This window comes from Apus apus, chromosome 1 (assembly GCF_020740795.1).
Source record: "Apus apus isolate bApuApu2 chromosome 1, bApuApu2.pri.cur, whole genome shotgun sequence".
Classification (NCBI taxonomy): domain Eukaryota; kingdom Metazoa; phylum Chordata; class Aves; order Apodiformes; family Apodidae; genus Apus; species Apus apus.
This window is the reverse complement of record NC_067282.1, coordinates 134,404,156-134,424,896: the sequence shown is the minus strand read 5'-3', so window position 1 is coordinate 134,424,896 and position 20,741 is coordinate 134,404,156. Positions and strand designations below refer to the sequence as shown.

At 39.6% G+C, this 20,741-nt stretch overlaps 1 protein-coding gene across 4 annotated transcripts in view; it reads left to right on the top strand.

The window, feature by feature from the left end:
• The window catches only part of FBLN1 (fibulin 1), a 77,552-nt gene that overhangs the window by 8,005 nt on the left and 48,806 nt on the right, over positions 1-20,741 (top strand). For 3 of the 4 annotated variants that reach the window (XM_051641094.1, XM_051641068.1, XM_051641077.1), the window contains exons 2-4: positions 6,087-6,186; positions 13,784-13,919; positions 20,563-20,734. In XM_051641094.1, the coding sequence (XP_051497054.1) occupies positions 6,087-6,186; positions 13,784-13,919; positions 20,563-20,734 (408 nt within the window). Of the gene's footprint in view, positions 1-102; positions 163-6,086; positions 6,187-13,783; positions 13,920-20,562; positions 20,735-20,741 lie in introns of those variants that run through there. The other variant, XM_051641084.1, reaches the window with a different exon arrangement.

Sequence of the window (20,741 nt, the reverse complement as noted above, 5' to 3'; positions counted from 1 at the left end):
AGAGTAAATTGAATGAAGGGCAAGATCTGCATCACCTTTTACAAACTTAATCAATTAATGTGCTTAAAAGATTGAAAACATCCTAATAAGAAGGTGTGACTTTGACCCCTTGACCTGGACTCTTCCAAATCTATACCCAACCCCTGCTGTTTTTGTGGGCTGGTAAGTTGGTGAACTTGATGGTCACATCACTTATTGCACTGAAGAGCTGGAAAGCTTCGCTAGCACTAGATTGATAAGCCCACCTACAGAGGTGTAGGTTTGGTTTGATATTATCATCAGCTTTATAAATATTCCATAAATCAGCACAGAGTAATGAACAGCTATTTAATCTTGGGTTGTACGTAGGCTTTTACAACATCAGCAGCTGTAAGGAATAGCTGCTATTCTAGATTATTACTTAAAAAAATCTGTCCCTTTTTGATCTCACTGGAATGCTACCGCCATGGAAATTATCCAGTCTTTTTTACTTCAGCTTATTTTTTGCACAATTCCAAGAAAAAATTGAGGGTTTCTCATTCCAAGAATCATGCTTTTGGGTAACATTCTTAAGCTTATCTTTCTTTTTCAGAAAATATTCACTGTAGCAGCTGAATAAGCAATTATGACATCATAGAAGTCTAAGGTTATACAGATTTTAACCACATTTCTTTCTTTGAACTCCCACGCAGTATGGCAGTCCTGTTAAGATTAGCAAACTACCTTTTTTTAAAGGAACCATATGCTTGTACACATTTTGTCTGTGTAAGCATAGTTCATAGCTAGCACATGAGTGTATTGCATGCACAAGATGTTTTCATTTGTCTGCTGTTTAGTTGCTTCTTATCTGATAGGTCTTCTTCGTGACAGCTTTTGTCCGTTAGAGGTCTGAGTTCCAGCTGTCTTTCTCCTGTCCTCTTCCTGAGACTCCTGAAATCTGTCTCAGAATACTGCTTATACAACCTTAACATCAGGACAGGCGTCCTCGCTGTTATCATACTAACATGACTCAAGTTCTTTCAGGTGCCCTGCTGCACATACTTTTTACAGGGATAAGATAGTGATGAAGCTGCATTTGATTTTATCCAAAATAGACTTGGATTTTCTCAGTCAATTAGCATGTGAAATTACTCTTGAGTGAAAAGGAAGTAAACATGCTACCATTTTAACAGATCTCAGGTTTATCATAATATTTTTCTGTCCTGTGATACCAAAAAGCTGAGGGAATTGCTTCACAAACTTGCAAAATGGACCAGACAGTGTATTATTGCATGTTACAGCTTTCTTGTAGCGTTTCTCCTACCACATAAAAGGCCACATTTCAGCAGAACACAGACAATATCATCAGCCTTCCCCAGAAGTGTTTTGTCTCTTAGATGCCTGAGATTTCTCTGGCTGATTTGCATGAAACATGATGCACTTGGCGAAGCAGCTGAAGTAGCACCATGTTCAGAAGGGCAATATTGTCATTCCTATTTCATCCTCTTTGGCACTCGGGCTCTGAGGGGTGCCACATGCCCATCAACTGCAGTAAAAGACACATGGTCATATACAGAGGAAAAAGAACCATCTCTTTCTACACAGTAAGTGAGATTCTTTGAGATGTTGTAATCAGAGTAGTTTCTACCATCTGCTTTGCACCACCCCTTTCTTTCAGATGCCCCACACTGCAAACATCTAGTTAATGAGAAACTGAGGAGAGATCATGGCCCCCCCAGTGCTGTTGGTCACCTGAAGAGGGTGTAAGGAGGCACATACGGCTTCAGTGTGAACTCCTTGCCCAGAGATTTCCAGCTGGGAGCCACATGAATAGGCACATGCACAGTTGAATCTACAACACTGGAAAAATACAGTTACGAGACGATAAGTCTGTCCTGTTTCTAAATACTCATTAACAATTCTTGATGCCAAAATAGTCAGAATCAATTTCAGTGCAATCAGGAGCTGACACCCAAAGTGTGAGAATATGCTTTCTCAGAGTTTGAAAGAGTCCACAAATGACCATTTTAAAAAGTAAATTTCAAAGCCATGCTAGAGAAAATATTTTTCACTGCTTTATTGTTATGTTTTACAAGAATGGCTTTGAGGGTGGAGTCCTTTTTTTACTGCTTGTTTTTCACTTCCCTCTCTTCTCAAGAGATTTTTGGCAGGATCTTTGGAGGATATGAATTGTGATGTCACCAAAAAAATGAGCCTGGACCACAGTTCTCCATCCGCAAACTATCAGAAATCCTTCTTTGTTTGGATGCACTCCTACAGACAAGCTTGCTTAGCTTGACCTGCTTTGCATTCTTCAGTTATTTGGTTGGAGTAGAGGTATGTTGCCAGAGCTGAGAGGGAAGAACTGGTGTCCAGAGCCAGGGATTGTCCTTCTGGGGAGGAACTTGGCCAAAGATCCATTTGTACAAAGCCTTGCAAAAACCTGCAGCCAGCTCTGCACTTCAGTTAAAAGTGTATCATTTTTCAACACAGTCAAGATTCATTGCAGACAACAGCACTAAAAATATGTTATTTGTAACACATTGTATGACATTTGATGCATATGATGTTTGTTAGCAACATCACTACACAGGCAGACAGAGCACACCACACAGACACAGGGTCTCTATTCCCAAAGAAGACATCAGACAAAAATTATGGCTTTCACCAGAGGCAGTTATTTATTTCAAAGACTGATTTTCTCTGTAGCATTATAAGCTACAATTAGCTTTCAGACACTGGCGTGAATTCTGGACACACTGAGGAATTCAAGAGAAATACTGCCTTGACTTAATGACAGAATTTTGACCGTTATTTGGGGTACATAAGTAAGACTAGAAGGGTGACCTGGGTCACAGAGTACAGAGCTCTGTTCTAAAACATCTTTTAATGTAACTCCATTTATAAATATAATTATTTTCTGAATTAAAAATGTTTGATTTACTTATCACACAATTTTGATTATTGTTTTCTGCTGTAATATTTGTTCGCACAAACTAGATGCTTTCTCAAGCTTTACTTATCTAGGCTTAAAATGGTCTCTTCCTTCCAATTTATCATAGTATAATACGGCCTTGATTCTTCCCTTGACCATCTAGCCTTTCTTTATGCATTTTCCACTTTGATGTAATCTTTCCTAAAGAGGGGTAGCTGGAACTACGAGTACTCCAGGGCTTTGCACTGCAGAATTGGTAACTGCCTTAAGAATACATAACTTAAGATAACTGATGGATCCTAAAATCTCATTTGAATCTTTTATTTTTGCTTTGAATTGTTGGATTATAATCACTGGTCAGGAATATATGTTGTTTCCTGCAAACAACTGAGTTACTGGAGGGGGTTATCTTCTCTACTTGCTTTCAGCTCCTTTTTACTTTCCCACGTAGGAAGATCTGCCATTTGAGGTACTCTTGTAAACTCTCTGATGTCTGTAAAAGTAAGTGTGATCATGAGCAGGGTAAATAATATTTCCGCTTGTTCAGTAACTGCAGCAGGTTAGGAGGTGGATATATGGACAGATGGAAGCTGTAACCCCCACACATCAGGAGCACCTGGGGAACAGTGCCTTTGTAACTGGTATAGGGAGTGCCAGAGGAGGCAGTTGCTTGTCCTAACTAGACTGCAGGGAGTTATTTGTGAAGATGGATAATCTTGAATATAGTGCTGCTGCTTTCTGGATTTTAGATGTGCTTGGAGCGAAACTGGGAATGAAAGAAGCGTGAGGTACTTTACAATCCCATGGAGAGAGATGCTCTGGGAATGACCTGGTGTGCACTCCTTGTTCTGCCACCAGCTTGCTTCCATACTTCAGCCTTGCTATCAAAAAGAAGAAAATGAGATTCAGTACAGTGACCTACAGATGAAAGGGTCCTATTTATTTTTCATTAAGTAATTAGTTACAGAATCTCACAGAATTGTTTAGGTTGGAAGGGACCTCTCGAGATACTCGAGATAATAATGGGTTTGAACAGTGTTCATACAGAACTTCATAGGGCATAAATTGTGCCAATTGCCTCTTGTTCTGTCAGTGGACACTACTGAAAGAAGTCTGGCTCCCTCTTTTTCATCCCCTCCCATCAGGTATTTATAAATATCAATCAGATACCCCCCTAGCCTTCTTTTCTCCAGGCTAAACAGCTCTCTCGGTCTCTCTTCTCATATGAAACATACTCCAGTGCATAAGTGCACTCACTCCAGTAAGTCCATATCTTTCTTGAGCTGGGGATCCCAGGACTGGACATAGCAGTCCAAGTGTGGTTTCATCGGTCCTGAGCAGAGGGGAAGGATCACCTCCCTCAACCTGCTGCCAGTGCTCTAATGCAGCCCAAGATGGTGTTGATCTTTGCTGCCAAGGTGCATTGCTGGCTCATGATCCACTTGATGTCCACTAGGACACTCAGGTCCTTCTCTGCAGAGCTGTTTTCCAGATGAGAAACCCCCCATGTGTATGAGTGCATAGGGCGTATTCCTCCTCAGATGCAGGACTTTGCATTTCCCTTTGCTGAACTTTATGAGGTTCCTCACTGCACGTTTCTCCAGCATGTTGAGATCTCTCTGGATGGCAGCACAACCTTTAGGTGCGTCAGCCACTCATCACAGTTTTGCATCATCTGTGGACTTGTTGAGGATGCACTCTTTGCCAGTGTCCAAGTCCTTAATGAAGATACTGAACAGTGTTGGAAGCAGTATTGAGCCCTGAGGTACACCACTAGTCCCTCCAACTGGACTTTGTGCCACTTGTCACACCCCTCTGGGCCTGGCCATTCCACCAGTTTTCAGTCCCCTTCGGTGTCTACTTACCTAACCTGTACACTATCAGCTTGTCCATGGGGGTATTATGGGAGACAATGTCAAAAGCTTTAGTGATGTCAAAGTTAGCATCCACCAAGCTAGCCACCAAGCTACGATGGCCTCATTGTAGCCTTGTAGAAGGCTATGAGGTTGGTGAAGCATCTGCTTCATAAATCCAGTCTGACTTGTCCTGATCCACCTTCTTGTCCTTCATGTTTCCAGGAGCATTTTCACCATTACCTTCCTGGACAGTGTGCATAGGTTGACCAGCCTTTAGTTTCCCAAATCTCTTTTATCCTTCTAGAAGACAGGGGGGCAGTTGTTATCTTCCATTCTTCAGGAGCTTCTCTTGTGTGCCATGACCTCTCAAAAGTAATCAGGAGCAGCCTGTCAGGGCCATCAGTCAACAAATTTATGAAACAAAGAGAAAGCATTAGCTGTCTCACGTGATAATCAGTTTTTTTTACACAGATTGTGTATTTGTTATACAAAGACCTGTTCAGTGTCCTGGCTACTAGGTAATTACTAGGAAAATGTGACTCATGTTTTATTCCAAGTTTGGACACACCTGCTGGGTAGTGAACTTTTGCACTTGGAGTATGAAGCAAACCTGTGCTTCTCAGTTCATTTACACTGTTTAGTTTTATTAAATTAGAGACTTGTAAAAATCCTGCTCTGCACAAATGTTGATCTTCAGTATGTGTTTCCCTTTAGTTCCAGGGTTGATACCAGTTGGTACTGTATTAATTTTTCTTATGTTAAGTGATCAAAATACCATATACCTGTCTGTTTCTCTGTACAGTACTTTTGCATTTACAGACATATTTATGAGCAAAACAGATTAATTGGATAACCACTTCAGGAGAAAATAGTTCTGCAAATGAACTCGTGATTATAATAACCTGTCTTTCATATCAGACAGTCATTTGATTTATCTTGTATTCTTCAGGATTTTAACAAGTTGCTCATTTCTACTACCACCTTTTGATAACAATGGAGTGCAATCCAGTGGATCCTTTTGTTGTGCAGGACTCTGTCTGAATTGTTTTCTGATGGAGTGTTGGTTGCTAGGCTGTGTGTTTTCTGTGGAAGGTTAAGGGAAACTGCAGTTTGCTTCACCAAAGAAGGAATGTCCCTAGCACTTGGGCTGATTGCAAGGTGCTAACAGGTGCTTCATTTGGCCATGGCTGCCTCATGGATGGGTGCACTAGTCTGTCTTTATATTAGAGAGGGGAAAATGATCTGACCCTCTTGTTTTGTTTTTTGACTTGCAGGTGCATTACTGTTTACTGAGGCTGTATTAAATGTATTGTTGTGTTTTTCTTTATTCCCTGCAGATCTTTCAATGGAAGAATGCTGTGACAAGGGTATTGAATGGGCAAATAAAAACAGAATATGTACTTCTCTACCGTTAATATCCGAGTCCAGAGAATGCAGGTATATAGTTATGTATTGTATGTTAAACTATAGTTTGTATTTTCACGTAAAACCATGGAATTGGCAAGTGTGAAAGCTGATTTAGAAGTTGAAGCACCCAGCTCTTAAAGTTTTTCATCTTATCTACCTACCTACCTCTCCCTCATCTGTCCTTGGGGAGTACCTGCTGAGTACCTACATTTGTTCCATTAGGTCCTTTACATTTTTGCTGTTGGTCTAGTGTAGAGTCACCCAGCTCTAATCTGTTTCACATGTACTGTGTCTTAGAAGTTTTTCCACTGTACTCAGAGAGCTTGGGCTCTGCCTGCAGTCAATACATCTCAGTGTGGCTTCACTAATGTCAGCAAAGCTTCTTCAGTTTATACTGATGATGAGTCTAGACCAGTGATGGTCCAAATTCTTGGACAAAAGTTTATCAAGAAACAGAACAGATCCTGTATGTTTTCATCTAGGGATTGAATATGTACATATGTGTGTGTGTAAGATAGCCTTTAAAACTGTTTCTCCTGGGTAATGCCACACAGATAATTGTGCTGCAGTTCTTGGTTGAACCTAGCTGTATGGGAACTTAAAGCTTGAGTCAAGGAGATGGATTCCTAGTTACGTAGAATGTCTGGCTTCTGTCAGATTTATTTGACCATAGAAAATAGTAACCTTTAGTTAATTTTTTAATTCTACTGACATTTAATAGGATACTAATTTCTATTATGTAATCTAGCATATGGAATAATGAAGTGCTAAAATTATTTGCCCAGTAATATTCTTATTATACTGTATATTTTTTATGTCAGTAATAGTGTTATTTTTGCTGTTAAACGCACTTCTTACATTTAATTTGTGGAGCTAACAATTTATGATTGGTAGTTTGAAGAGCACTTTCACAGAGGACTTTGCATTTAAAACACATGACATAGCTCCACTCTATCTTTTCAAATGGATTGCAAAGTGATTTAAACTTGGTAATTGTAGAAGTGTTAGATTGATCTTTATTACGGAAGGAATGTGTCTTGCAGGCAAGTCTGTCCGTGTTTTCTGACTTTTGCATTTATATTGGCATTGAAAATAGTCTTTTACGCAGAAGAATTGTCAGATAGGACTTAAATCCCAGTTTAGGAAATACTTGAGAAGTCAGAAGAGTTGCAGACAAAACAGAGGCAGTAAAAACAGGAAGCTGAGTTTATTTAACAATCTGAGAGTGAGAATCTTGATGATTTAGTGATCATTTGATTAATGTGAGTTATGATTCTGCTGTAAATGTAATTTAGTCTTTTAGAGACTGCTATTTTAGAAGGTCTTCAGAACTTCATAGGAACTGAAAAAAGCTTACCAATACTTCATCTAGCTTTCATACATAACTGGGAAGTAATTAAGGAAATTATAGTGATGTAATGGTAAATCAGAAATGGTAAAGGCACATATTCTGCAAGAAAGACATGTATTCTTAGTGCAATAAATCGAGCACTTATTGGCAAAAATAAAGGAGTGAGTAAATGCAGTTTAGTTGCATTTATTTGTGACTGTCTGATAAATAAACATAGCTCCCTCTGAAGCTTGACTTCACTCTAAAAATGACCAAGTAAAATTGGCACCTTTGACTGCTTTATTTAATGACAATATTCTTTTACTCCAGTTATGATGGCATATCTGGAAAAGGTACAGAAAAATCACTTTATGATGCCATTTCAGATACTAAGGGCAAAATTTTACTCCTAATTGCTGGTGTAACTGGAGCCAGAATATACAGTGCGGGAGCATGACTCCCTTTGCAGCCATGTGAGGGTAATGACACTGATTTTGTGTATTTATTCCTGCTGCACAGAGATGTGAGGAAAATCATGTTCCTTGCACTTGCTGAGGTTTAGACAGGTGAGAATATGGCACAGGATGTCTTAGGGGTTACAGATTTTTCAAAATAACTTGTTTCCTGTTTAGACACACATGCAGTGGGAGCTGCTGGGATACAGATATTAATCATTTATGTGGTCATTTAAACCCCAGCTGGAATCTTTTGACTGTCTGGTGCAGCACAGTGTTGGATGTGTAGATCATCTGACTTTGAGTGCTCTAAAAAGCTGTGGCCTCTTGGGTGTACAAACCCATATTACTTCATGCCAGATGGAGCTGTTTGCCCTGTGTGTTTCAGCTTGGGTTTGCAAGGTTAGCAGGGAAGAATACACTGTCAAGTGAGCAGATTTGATGAAGTTACTGAAGTAAAAATGATTTTATGCAGTTACTTTCCAAAGGCTATGCAACACAGAACAGATTGGAGGTGAGTACTTTCCTGAAAATGCTTTACAAGAATTTACATGCTGTTTTTGAATCCTCTGCTTAGCACAGTAATAATGTAACATCATCTCAGATTCAGTCCTTCCTTCAAAGCAAGCCCACTGCTGGAGTTTCTGTTGCTTTTTTTTTTTCCATCACATGAGGAACAAGCTGCCTTATTGATTTAGAATTACACCCCCTTGACCTTTTCCCAACCATTTAAAGCACTTTCATAGTAATCCAGAAGGGTTTCCACGCATGCACTGGCATTCTTGTATCTGTCATGCTCCTAGAAACAAACTGACAGCTCTGGATTTCAACACCTTTTAGGATCCTTCCTGCTAAGTTTCTTTTGCATGAGGGACTTGCCATATCTGTGAGCATCACTTACAGTTTAAACTGCAAATGTGCTCACTTTCTTGTCCTACACCAAAGGTCAGCCAGCCCTCAGTCTGAAGTTCACATGAATTCATAAGATCTATCATTGACTAGTGTTACTCAGTTACATGTAAGCTGAAACAAGGCTCAATATCCAGTCACATCTGCAATCTCTTATTGCAGTTGCTTGTCCCACAAATGTGTATTCCTCATTGTATTATCATTCTGGAAAATGACAGTATTTTTCTCTGTGTCTTCATGACTCAGTAAATATGAGTGTAGAGTTTTAATGAATTACACCTTTGGCTGTCAATAACAGAAGCTTTTTGCCCATTCATCCATTTTATTGTGATATGGTTAAACTCAGAGCAGCTGGAAACAGCTGCCATTTATTTTTGGAACTCAACCTGCCCAATAAATCTTCTTCTGAAATGTGGAGTTTCCCCTGCCCAGAGGTCTTAGCAAGTGGACTTAATTACTGGGCTAGGAATAGCTTATCTCCATATGAGAGTTGCATGCCTTAGCACTGTGTGAAGTCTTTTTGGAGTTACATTGGGAATTATATTATTTATTGTGTTGCAAAAATGCATAAAAGAAGCAACTACAGAACACTGTTAGGTACTGTGCAAAAGCAGAAGTAAAAGGTGATCCATGTTCCCAAGCAGAGACAAGTGGCAGCACTTGGATATGGACTCAGGAGGGAACACCAGGGAGTAATAAGACAAGAGCATTTGGAGTGATAGGCACCAGATGCTTAACTGCTGATAGATGTTTATTGATTTATACCATTGTAAGTCTGGAAGAGCCTGAGATTGTGGCTGTCATAATTGTGACAGTTTTATGTCTGAAAAAGCTGTTTAAAGTTATTTTTGGAGAAGCTGTCTTTATTAATTATCGTAGCTTGCTAAGTGTGCCTCACAGTCACTAAGAGTTTTAGCTTCACAGTCTGTCAGGGTTTTATTGCCACTCATCTAGGATAACTTGCTTGCTTCACTTTGTGAATGATGTGAAACTCAGTCCTCCTCTGCCCCAGCTTTATCAATATTGTTTCTCTACATCATACAATACCAATATAATTTTACCCTTTACCTTCAAGAAAACTTTTGTTATGTAACCTACAAAGTTGTTTAAGGATCGCAGCTGATTAATTTTGAAGCTTTTTGATTCAATTATTTTTACCTGAGTCCTTTGCTGATTTATAACACATGATCAAATATGTGTATTTTCATTGCTGAAGCTCTTTTTATTATTGTCATTTGTCCTGTTGTGTTACTCATAATGCCAGATCTTGCCTTTGCTCTGAATTTTCCTAAGTTTGTGACTGCTGCATGTTTAACTGCAAACTGAAAGGACTAAGGGTGAAGCTTGTTTTTGCAAAGTAACTCTGGAGTGGAATAATTCCCTGTTTAATTATAATGTTTTTTGTCCAAGACCTTCCACTGTGCACATGAATAGCACTGAGATAATATGAAGACTGGCAAATAAGTAGGAGAAGAGAGAGGCAGAGGATAATGAAATTAGGCTGACAACAAAGACATTGTTTTCAGAGCAAAGTAAAATTTTAATGCTTTTTATGGGAAGAAATTAAAGGAAAGATAGATGATTATGAAGTCTCTGCTGGTTTAGGAGTGCATCCTCTGGGAAGGAGAGTAGTAAATACGAAAAGTTTGTGGAGATAAGTGGGCATGTAGTTTTTTGGCTGGAAATTTATTCCATGAATATTAGTAACACATTGGTTAAATTTTAACTAAAAGTAGAAGTGCAAATAGAAAGCATGATTTCTTTACTTGATTTATATTAAAATTACATAGTAATGAAATAAGCTTAATTTTAGATCAGCATCTGCAACAAAGGATTTTTTAAATGTGTGAATAATTTCTGTTCACTAGTGAGCCATGAATAAAACTCATCTTTCAGAGATGCAGAATTTTACCTGAAATTTCCTGAGAGAACGTCAATTATGAGGCCTCGTGCTCCAAGAGATTTCGTAGTTAGAGTTTTAAGTTTTCAGCCATATTGTAAATACCTATTTTTTTTCAGTAAAGTTCTGTTGCACTGTTTTAACTGAAAATCAGAATATGGCTGAAAAGGAAGAAGTAGTATTTGGCTTTTTTAATTATTAGGAGTAACATAGGAAAGTACTCCTCCACCTTCCCTTTATTTTCGAGACCAATATTACAAGCTTTCCACAGCCGTGAAGTTAAGAGGAATGCTGCACAGGAAGAGCTGAAAAATGTACACAAAGAGACAAATCTAGAAGTCCTATTAGACAATAGGGGTGGCTTCTTTATGCTGCTGCTGAATAGAAAGTGGGCATTTATTATGTTAGGGTCTAAGCCAGGGAGACATACATAACTTAGCCAAGACAGGGAGAGATAACCTTCATCTCAGAAGTATTGGAGTCTGAAGAGCTTGTGGTGGTAAGCTCTAGTGAACATCAGCACGTGGGCTGGTGTGCAAAGGGAAAAGGATGGTCAGCTGGGGCAGGCTGAGTTTCAGCCGGCAGACCGATACTGTGCAGATTTTTCTAGCATTTTTCTCTGCCATCTTTCAAGGATTTCTACCTCTGTTATGGCCACACAAGTGTTTGCAGTCTCAAGCAATATTTGCTACCAGTGCAGCTTCACTGTAGGGTTTGGGCAATGAAGTGTGATTTTATTGTTGTCATTCTGAGACTGAACAAATGGTATTTTAATCTAGTATTCAATTGATGTTTAATTCCTTATTACAGTTGGGTTGGGCCACATGACTTGTGAATACAGCTGTGGGAAACATTTTAAGAAACTTTTTTGTTTTGGTTGAAATTGCCAATTTGTCAGAGATTTCAAAGAGATGACTTGTATTTGAAAAAGAAAAAAAACCCACCACGCTGGAAATCAAACAGATCTACTGAAAGACTGCTGTTGTTTGTTTGTTTGTTTATTTGTCTGTGACTAATGTATCTAGCTCCTCAACAGGACTTAGAGGGCTAAAGGAGCTGGAAAGTCTCAGCTCCCACACTCTTGGGCTTGGAGTTCAGGTTTTGCAGGCTTCCAAAGACTTGAGAGTCAGACCACCCCAGAGTTGGGCAGGGAATGGAAATTCTGCTTCAGAGGGAATTTCAGAAACAAAAAAGCTACATATTCTTCCAAACTGGAACTAAATCAAATATCAAAAACTTAAAATATTCTGCCAAATAAATTTACTGTCCTGGGCTTAACTTCTAGCGATGAATTTAGCATCTATTTTTGAATAATTTGTTCATCAACTTATCCTGGTTTTTGTTCCTATGCATTTAAATCTCATAGCTGTTTTTGTATGAATAAGAACTGCACAGTCAGATCATTACCAAACCCAACAAATATGAGCTGGGGGTCTTCAGGAATGTACCTGTGGCAGCTGGTACCAATATGCACAGAACTGTGGAATCTGAGCCCAGTACCCTGCTTTTAGTGGGCTGGACTGGAGGGCCTGGCCTTAGGGCTGGGGAAGTCCCGCATGCAGCCTGGGAGTTGGAAGCTCATCTTACGGCCATCGTGAGCAGGGAAGCTCCTTCAGAGGTGATGCATGGGAATCTGCTAGTCAGATGGCACCAGGAGAAGCCTGTAGTTCAGTGGTGCAACTAACTCACCCCTCTTCCCTATACTTCCTCAAGTTCCAACAGTGTTAGTAAAGGATTCTTAAGAGTAGCGGGTATTGGTTTGCTGAATATCTTTATATAATTTTATGTACTTGTAGGTAGCCCTTGGAAAGATTTTACTCATTAGTTCAAATAACTAAAGTTGAGGGAGGAAAAAAAAAGGTGAATACTCTGTAGTATGCATCAGATTTCTCAGGCTGATGGGCATATAAAGTACATTTATTGGGCTTTTCTGTGCATTTCTTACAGAGCTCTAACATATCAGGGCATGCCTTTTAGGTGCCCTTGTTGTATTATGAATAGAATTTATCAGCTTGGATTGCCTTTAGGATAGTTTCTTTTCCCCTTAGCAAGTTAGTTTCTTAGTGAAATTAGGGTATTACAAAACTCACGGATATGTTTATATCCTGGTATGTGTAATCTCATTGGTTACTCTTTAACTTTTTCCTCTGTTTCCCGGTGTCTGTTACAGGAGGTAGCTGTGGAAGAGCTTTAAACTGCAAGTTCCACCTGCAATGCTACCCAACAAAGTGGAGTTACACATAAAAAATGACTGTAGGGGGGGAGATACCTCTTTCAAAGGTTTCATGGTGACAGCTGTGCCTTCTAGTGGCAGTGGCAACAGGAGTGAAGGAGCTGAAAGCCTCCTTACACAGATTTTTTCAACAGGAAGGAGTTTCCAATTTGTTTGCTGAAATTGCAGCAAAATAGAATGATTTTGTGAGCAGTGGAACTAACAAAGCTGAGTTGCCTGCAGATTTTTATCCTGTCTCTTCTGCACGTCTTCCTGCCATGTAAATACTCTGTTCTCCCTTGTCTTTCTTGGCCTCTGGCTTGCAGTACACTTTCTCACTATGACTTCCCTTGGCATCTTCACTTGTCCCACAAAGCAACGCTCTGAGCTTCCTTCTACACAGTGGAGCTTTTTCAGCAAGGAGCAGCAGGTGCCAGGGTTGACTGGCCATGGGATTGCAGACTGTCACAATGACTTCTCTCTTCTATCAGTTGGAGCACCAGTGTGGTTCTCAGCATCCTCTCTTCTCTCACCAGCTGCCACAAAACATGCAAGACCTTGAGCCCTGTGGCAAATGTGGTTGAAATTACCATTTGCTTAAAAAAAGGGTAGGACAGATTGCAAGGTAGACAGGCAGTTAAACTATATTAAATGTATCACCTAAACATTATGCCTTCTCCTAGAGAATAATTTACTTTGCAACTCAAATGTGTGCCCACAGGGACCTCTTTCTATGAGACTAGTACAAGTGTCAATTGCCAAAACTTGCACGATCTGTTCTTGACCCATGTATGACATTCTTCTCCCATTGCTTCCATCAGCATGACTCAGGTGCAGTGCTGCCGCAGCCAGTTGGAGAAGCAATACTGTTCAGATGGGATTGAATTTGCCAACGTGCGTGAGGAGTGTGACTCACATATTGGTGAAAATTCGACCTGTGAAACTGAATACTTCAAGGTGAGAAATCAGAGCTACTCCTGTTCATATTTAAGAAATAGTATGAGCTGTCTAGATTTGTATTAAGGGTTGACCTTGAAGGTTACCGTACTCTGATGCACAGAAGTAGTTTTTTCCCACCTACACCTCATCCATCCTTCTGTTAAGAATGTGCACTTTTTGTTTCTTTGGGAGCAACAGTTCCTTGTTGAGCGAAGCAGACTGTCTCATTACATTTGAGCAGAAGAGAGAAGAAGGCAAAAGGATGGAAAGAATGGGTAATTAGCTGGGAAACTACGTTTGCATGAAGAGAAGACATCAATGCTGTAGGAAGGGATGGGTGAGAAACTGATGTCTTTCAGACTTCAGCTTTCATTAGAGCCTCATGGCCTAATGTCAAATTCAGTGGTTTTCAGTATTGGTGGTCCAAAGTGGTAGGACTGAAGTTAGTAATCTTAGGATACTTATACTTCCAGCTTGTGTGCATGTCCTTAGTTAACATGACTCTGATTTGCTATTGAATGGAGACATCTGTAAGATTATGATAATAGGATTTGATATTAGAATAAAAATGCCTATCCTTGGCATCTTTAATTAATCTGTGCCCTGCCCTCCACCTTTATTGCTATCTTTGTCTCTCCTTTCTTGAAAAGGGCCTTATTCATACCACTCTGCAGAATGTTTTTGGAAGAAAGTTCCACCAGACCTTGATCGTGACCTAGTCATGAACAGCTCTGGTCCTATTACGTATTTCTTTCAGTGGTCATGAAAATACATGAGGGTGATTTTACTTGTGCCCACTGCTGAAAGATACAGAATGTTTTGGTTCATCCAGTTAAAAAAAAAAAACTACTGTATAGTAGATGGCAGAAAACATCTGACTTGCAAGTCTCATATCTCTTCAAAGTGTCAGATTGATCATGTTCCTAGGATGCTGCTGAGGCCACGGCTGTGAAGTAATCCATGTTCTTTCTGTGAGCAGAAGAAAGGGAACACATGCTCATGAGGCTGGCATTTTGTGTGTAACATGATTTTGTCCCATGGGTGGAGTGTGTCCAGAAGAGGAATATTTGTCACTATTGACCATGTCCAGGGTATGCCCTGCACTTGGCGCGGAGGTGCTTCTCTGCATCCTTTACTATTAGAAAGCCTGTCTACATCAATCTGAATTTGACATGAAAAAATAGCTAGCCCTCTGTGTCAGTGCTTTGAAGGGCTATGAACAAATGAACAAGGTCTGTGATGATGAGTTCCCTGCAGATTCAGGTGCTTGCTACCCAAGATGGGTTTACAGCAGCAGCACTATTTTTAGTGTATGCCATGGAGCAGCTCTAAAACAGAATGTAATTGTTCAAGGAAGTCCACTTTCCCCATCGGTTGACTGATGTTTCCGTATGTGGGCTTGTCAGCATGAAGAAGAAGAGTTAATGTTGTTTTTTAAAATGGCCAGTCTTCTTAAAGATGGCAGGTTTTCATGGTAACAGCTGTATTAGTAAACAAAATGGACTGGGCCTTGATCTCTGGCCCTGAGAAATAAATGGCTCAGAACAGCTCATGTCATGTAACTGATGTCTTTGCCCTGCAAAACAGTGCGTGAGGGCTGTTGGGAATGCTTGCTGGCCTGTGCTAACCCCAAAATATGCCTCAGCATTGTCTGAGAGGTAGTTAATTGCCATTAGAGCTTGCTGATATTTAAACATTACAGCCTGTGGGACAGTGCCTGAGCCCACACTCTGTCCCTGTTTGATTTACTAGTATAAACATAATCAGTGTTATTTAATCTTTGTGAGCCACATTCTGCCCTCTCGCTCCCTAGTACGAATATCCTACACTTAATAACTGTACTGAAGTCACTGTACAAGTATCTCTTTGGTCTGTGATGATTTATGATCTAATATCAGTGAACAATAAATCATTCTTTTTGTTGAATACATTTTGAATGTGATGACATATATTGTATCTGGTAATTGCCCTGCTGTGGTAAACAAACTTCTACATTCACACCAAACCCATTTCACATGGGCTTGAATCTCATTTTGCCTCACTTTGCCAAGTGTTTTTGTTTAGCTGAGGTGGTACAGGAAATATTTTGGATTTTCTTTGTCTCCTTCAAGGAAGCAGAAAGAGCGATTTAGTAATTCAATTAGTAGGATTAATCACAGCACTTTGTGGCAAATGAGGCAGCTAATCTTTCTTTTGAATCCAAAACTTGCAATTGGAAAGAAGATAAAAAGACCATATTTTGAAAACTTGCCTCAGCTTTTACACTTAAAGGCAGTAGGCATACTGCCTAGGATGGACATAACTTTTCTCCTCTCTGTTTTTAGAAGCATGGCTTTTCTTGCCTTGAAAAAAAGGATGCAAAATTAATCATTAGTCTTTAAAATCTTCATCAAAAGACAGTAATAAATTTCCAGATTTGTTCCTGGTACAGGAGACGTACAGAAGGTTTTATGAATGTTTCTCCCACAACAGCACTCCAAAAAGGAGTGGTGCTTGTAGAATTTTGGCCTTCTTTAAGTTGTTTGGACTTTCTTGTTCTAGAGATCAAGATACAGCCTTATCTCCCTAGTTTTGTCAAAAATACTTTGGTTGTGCATATAAGTTGAGCACAAACATTTTATTGCTTTGTACAGTTGAACATATTTTTAAATTTTTGTTCAGATCTTCAAAAGTTGTGAAAAATTCCACGGAGTTATTTTTATTTTTTCAGTCTGTTTTTTTGTAGCATCTACCACTTAGTCTGGATTTCAGCAAGTGAGAGACCTCTTGTGGACAGACACACGACAGCAGTGCTAATGCATGGTTTACCCTTCCAGATCTGGTAACTTAAAAGTGACATAAATAATCAAGAACTGTTATAAAATTTAATTAAGAGAGCTTATTGATGAAGGCCATCTCAGGTGCTTCCTAATCACACAAAAAAATAAATCTCCAACCTTCTCACATGTAACTATTTATTGCTTCTGCCTTTATTACTTCCTGTGAGAAGGCAAGGTGTAAGAGCAGTCAGGAGATCATAGGACTTCAAGTAGGACACATCTTTCTATCCAAACATGAAGATCCAAACCTGGCTTTGAAGCTTCATAGGCTTTTGCTAATAATACGGGAGAGGCAAAGGAAAAACTGAGATTATTATCATGATCACTTAGGAAGCAAAATCTTACAGGCAGTGGAAGTGTGTAATAACAACTTGATTGCTAGGTTGTACCAGCCATGAAGGCAGCAATGGTTTTAGCAAATGGTGAATACCCATCACAACATGCCTTGGGGCAGCTGGCAACCTTTGGAAAATAGCTGTGAACACATTAAGAACTGAACTAACATGGAGTTTAGACTGCACTCTGGACTAAAATTTCAAAATCTTTCTGAATAGGCTAGCAACCCTGAAAAAATTAGTGTGTAAAGGAAATGTAAAAATTAATCTTACGAGGTTAGTGATAGTTAAAATGACATACTGCTGCATCTCAGAATACTAGAGTGGTCTGTGAACATCAGTTAAACTACCCTTACCTCTGCCATGTTACTGCCATTCTACAGTGGGAGAACTGAAATAAAAGGAGAATTATTGTCTTTCCAAATTCACTAATGAGATACATGGCAGTGTCTGCAGTCTACAGGATCCTCCTGGCTGTGCTCTGAACTCAAGGTCATTCATCATTTCTCCATTTTTTCTTTAGTTGAACAGGAAATTTTGGCCTTTAGGACTGGTAATTCAGAATATTCTAGGATCAATATTAAAAGCCAGTTACCGTAAACATCATTTAAGAAAACATTTGGCACCTTACATCTCTGGATTGCTTTGGCTGTGGTATAGCTACATAAATTGTTGTCTTTGTCAAGATGTTAAACCAAGATGCATCACGCGTAGTTAGAACAAATACTGGTTCAAATGGTTCAATGAGCCAGCAGTGTGCCCAGGTGGCCAAGAAGGCCAGTGGCATCTTGGCCTGTATTTGAAGTAGTGTGGCAAGCAAGACCAAGGAGGTGATTGTTCCTCTGTTCTCAGCATTGGTGAGGCCACACCTCAAATACTGTGTCCAGTTTTGGGCACATAAATACAACAAGGATATCAAGGTGCTGAAGGATGTTCAAAGGAGAGCAATGAAGCTGGTGAAGGGCCTTGAGAACAAGTCTTATGTGAGGAGCTGCTGAGGGAACTGGGGCTATTCAGTCTGAAGAAGAGGAGGCTGAGGGGAGACCTCATTGCCCTCTACAACTACCTGGAAGGACGTTGTAAAGAGGCAGGTGCTGGTCTCTTCTCACAAGTAACTGGTGATAGAACAAGAGGAAATGGCTTCAAGCTGCACCAGGGGAGATTTAGACTGGACATAAGGAAGAACTTTTTCACAGAAGGGGTTGTCAGACATTGGAACGTGCTGCCCAGGGAGGTGGTTGAGTCACCATCCCTGGATCTGTTTAAAAGTTGTCTAGATGTGGTGCTTGGGGATACAGCTTAATTGTGGACTTGGTAGAGTAGGGTTAATGGTTGGACTCGATGATCTTGAAGGTCTTTTCCAACCTAAGTGATTCTGTGATTCTGTAATGCATACAGTTATGTTAAATGAAGATACAGTTTCTGAGCAGCATTGCAAGACTTAGCTAGCTCTGTACATAAAGATTCTTATTAGCTGGAGACAGAGGTCTTTGAAGTTGTGGCTCAGCCTGGAGGAAATAAAGACCATAAGGTAATTCAGCACTTTAAAAATGGCAAAATTGATGATCACTCTTAAAAAAAAAATAAATCCAGAGAAACTCTGTAGTTCCCAATTTGAGCATTGTATGGCAAGACAAAGAAATAGATTGAGTCAATTCATCTGCTGAAGAGTAGAAGCCAGTGAGGATATCCAGAAGCATATAATGTCAAAATCTGGCAAGGCGTCAGCTGTATTCAGTAACTTAAATACAGTTTGGTTGTCAAAAATATGCAAGCGTAAGTCAATGAATCTTCAGCTCAGTTTTCATTTCTGTCTTCTAATTAATTTATGGTTGTGAAAATTGGAAATCTAAAAGAATTTTAGATGTTAAAAATTTTGAGAGGGATGCCTCAGAAAAATGTTGGATATGTTAGAATAAATATTCAGAAATGTTGCAATTCTTGGAAGAGATCATCAAGCATTTATTTCTGAAGTAATCCAAACAAGACAGAAAATATGGAAAAATCCCAGACATATTAGTGATGAGACTAGAGCATCTTAAACTGGATGGAAGTAGTTGGAGAATGAAGTAAAATAAGTGGGTAGTGAGGAACCATCCCACCAAACAGTAGTTAATAAGGAAAAAACATGTATCTTTGGTGGGCACCAAAACAACACCCCAGCACTGGCCAGAAGGGAAGAGTCCCTGTGATTACAGCATTCTGCAGCAGGGAAATGATCCAGTTATTTATTTAAAGACAAAGTGCAAAATAGCATGCTGACATACTTCAAAATGCTGTGAAGTAAAAAGAAAATGAGGAAACAAGGAAAAAGGATTTTTAAAATTTTACTTGCACACTGCTCTAGGTTCTAAAAGAACCTAGCGTTGTAGAACAGATAGAGAAACATATATAAACCCTCATAGAGGAAAACTTAGAATACAGGCCGGGGTGTACATCTCAGACTAATGAAATAAATGAAATAGTTGCCTTCTTTCCAACAGGTGTGGTATTTAAGGCAGCAAATTACAGCCGTTTAGTTCAGTGTTTAGTTATTTTATATTCCATCTGCTCTGTTAAATGGTGCAGGCCATTTTCTTCAAGCAAAAAAAAGCATCTGGAAGAATAATAAAATTATCCGTAAAAGCTCAAGTTTGCTTTTACATGACAATAGCAGTTGGCAGGCACTAGTTCCCAGAGAACTACATATTTTTGCTGTTTTCTAACAGCAAGGAAGAAAACTGAGAAAATCAGCAGGGACCTCTCAATTTAAAATAAAAGGAAACTTCCACTGCATGAACTTTCCTGTGTTCAATTCTGTGATGTATTCTGGGGCCATAGTTCAACAGATCTGGAAGATGTACATCATATTTTGTTGCTGGAAGCCATGTCAGTACTGTGGTCCTTTTAAATAATGTATGACTGTAGTGTAGTCTTGCTTTTCAGAGTAGAATAGCTTCTCTTTATGACCAGTTGATGCTAACCTTGGATTAAATCATGTTTGTTCACTTGTTCATTGGTTAGTTCAAGGGATATTTTTTGCTGGGACATTGAGTAGGCAGTTTAATTATAAACTGAGTCACACAGTTCATTGGTCATGTCCTGTTTTCATTGATCTGGACACAAAAGGGAAGCAGAGGTGTAAAGAGTTGCCACTGTTTGCTGGTGTTTGAGGCTGGGCTGTGCAGACAGGGAGCAAAAAAATTCCATATACATATATGAACTGTTCTGGTCCTCTGTATCACCTTGCTGTGCACACTCACATGTGCACAGTATTTGTGAGAACTGGACCCAGGTTCTTGCTTGCCAGTGCTTGACTCTGTGTAGGCCAGATGCTGAGCTCATTAATCTCAACTACAGATTAAAACGTCTGAGTTTTAAGTGTACCAGGAATTCTTAAAGTGTCTGCAGAAAATTTTCCATCAGTTTGCCAAGATGGGATATTGACACTACTGACAAAATTAGCATTGATTTGTTCAGGGCCAGGATTTTACTGTTTGTTTGTTTGTTTGTTTGTTTGTTTTACAGGCATGTTGTTACTGTTGTTTGCTGGGAAAGGCTGCCCAAGTTCAAGGACAGAGTTGTGAACCCAACCCGAAGATAGGACACCACTGTGGAATTGTCTTCAGAGCTTGCTGTGTGAAGGGTGAAGAAGGCATTGATGTGTCCATCAGCGATGATGCTCCTAAAAAGGAGCAAGGTATTTT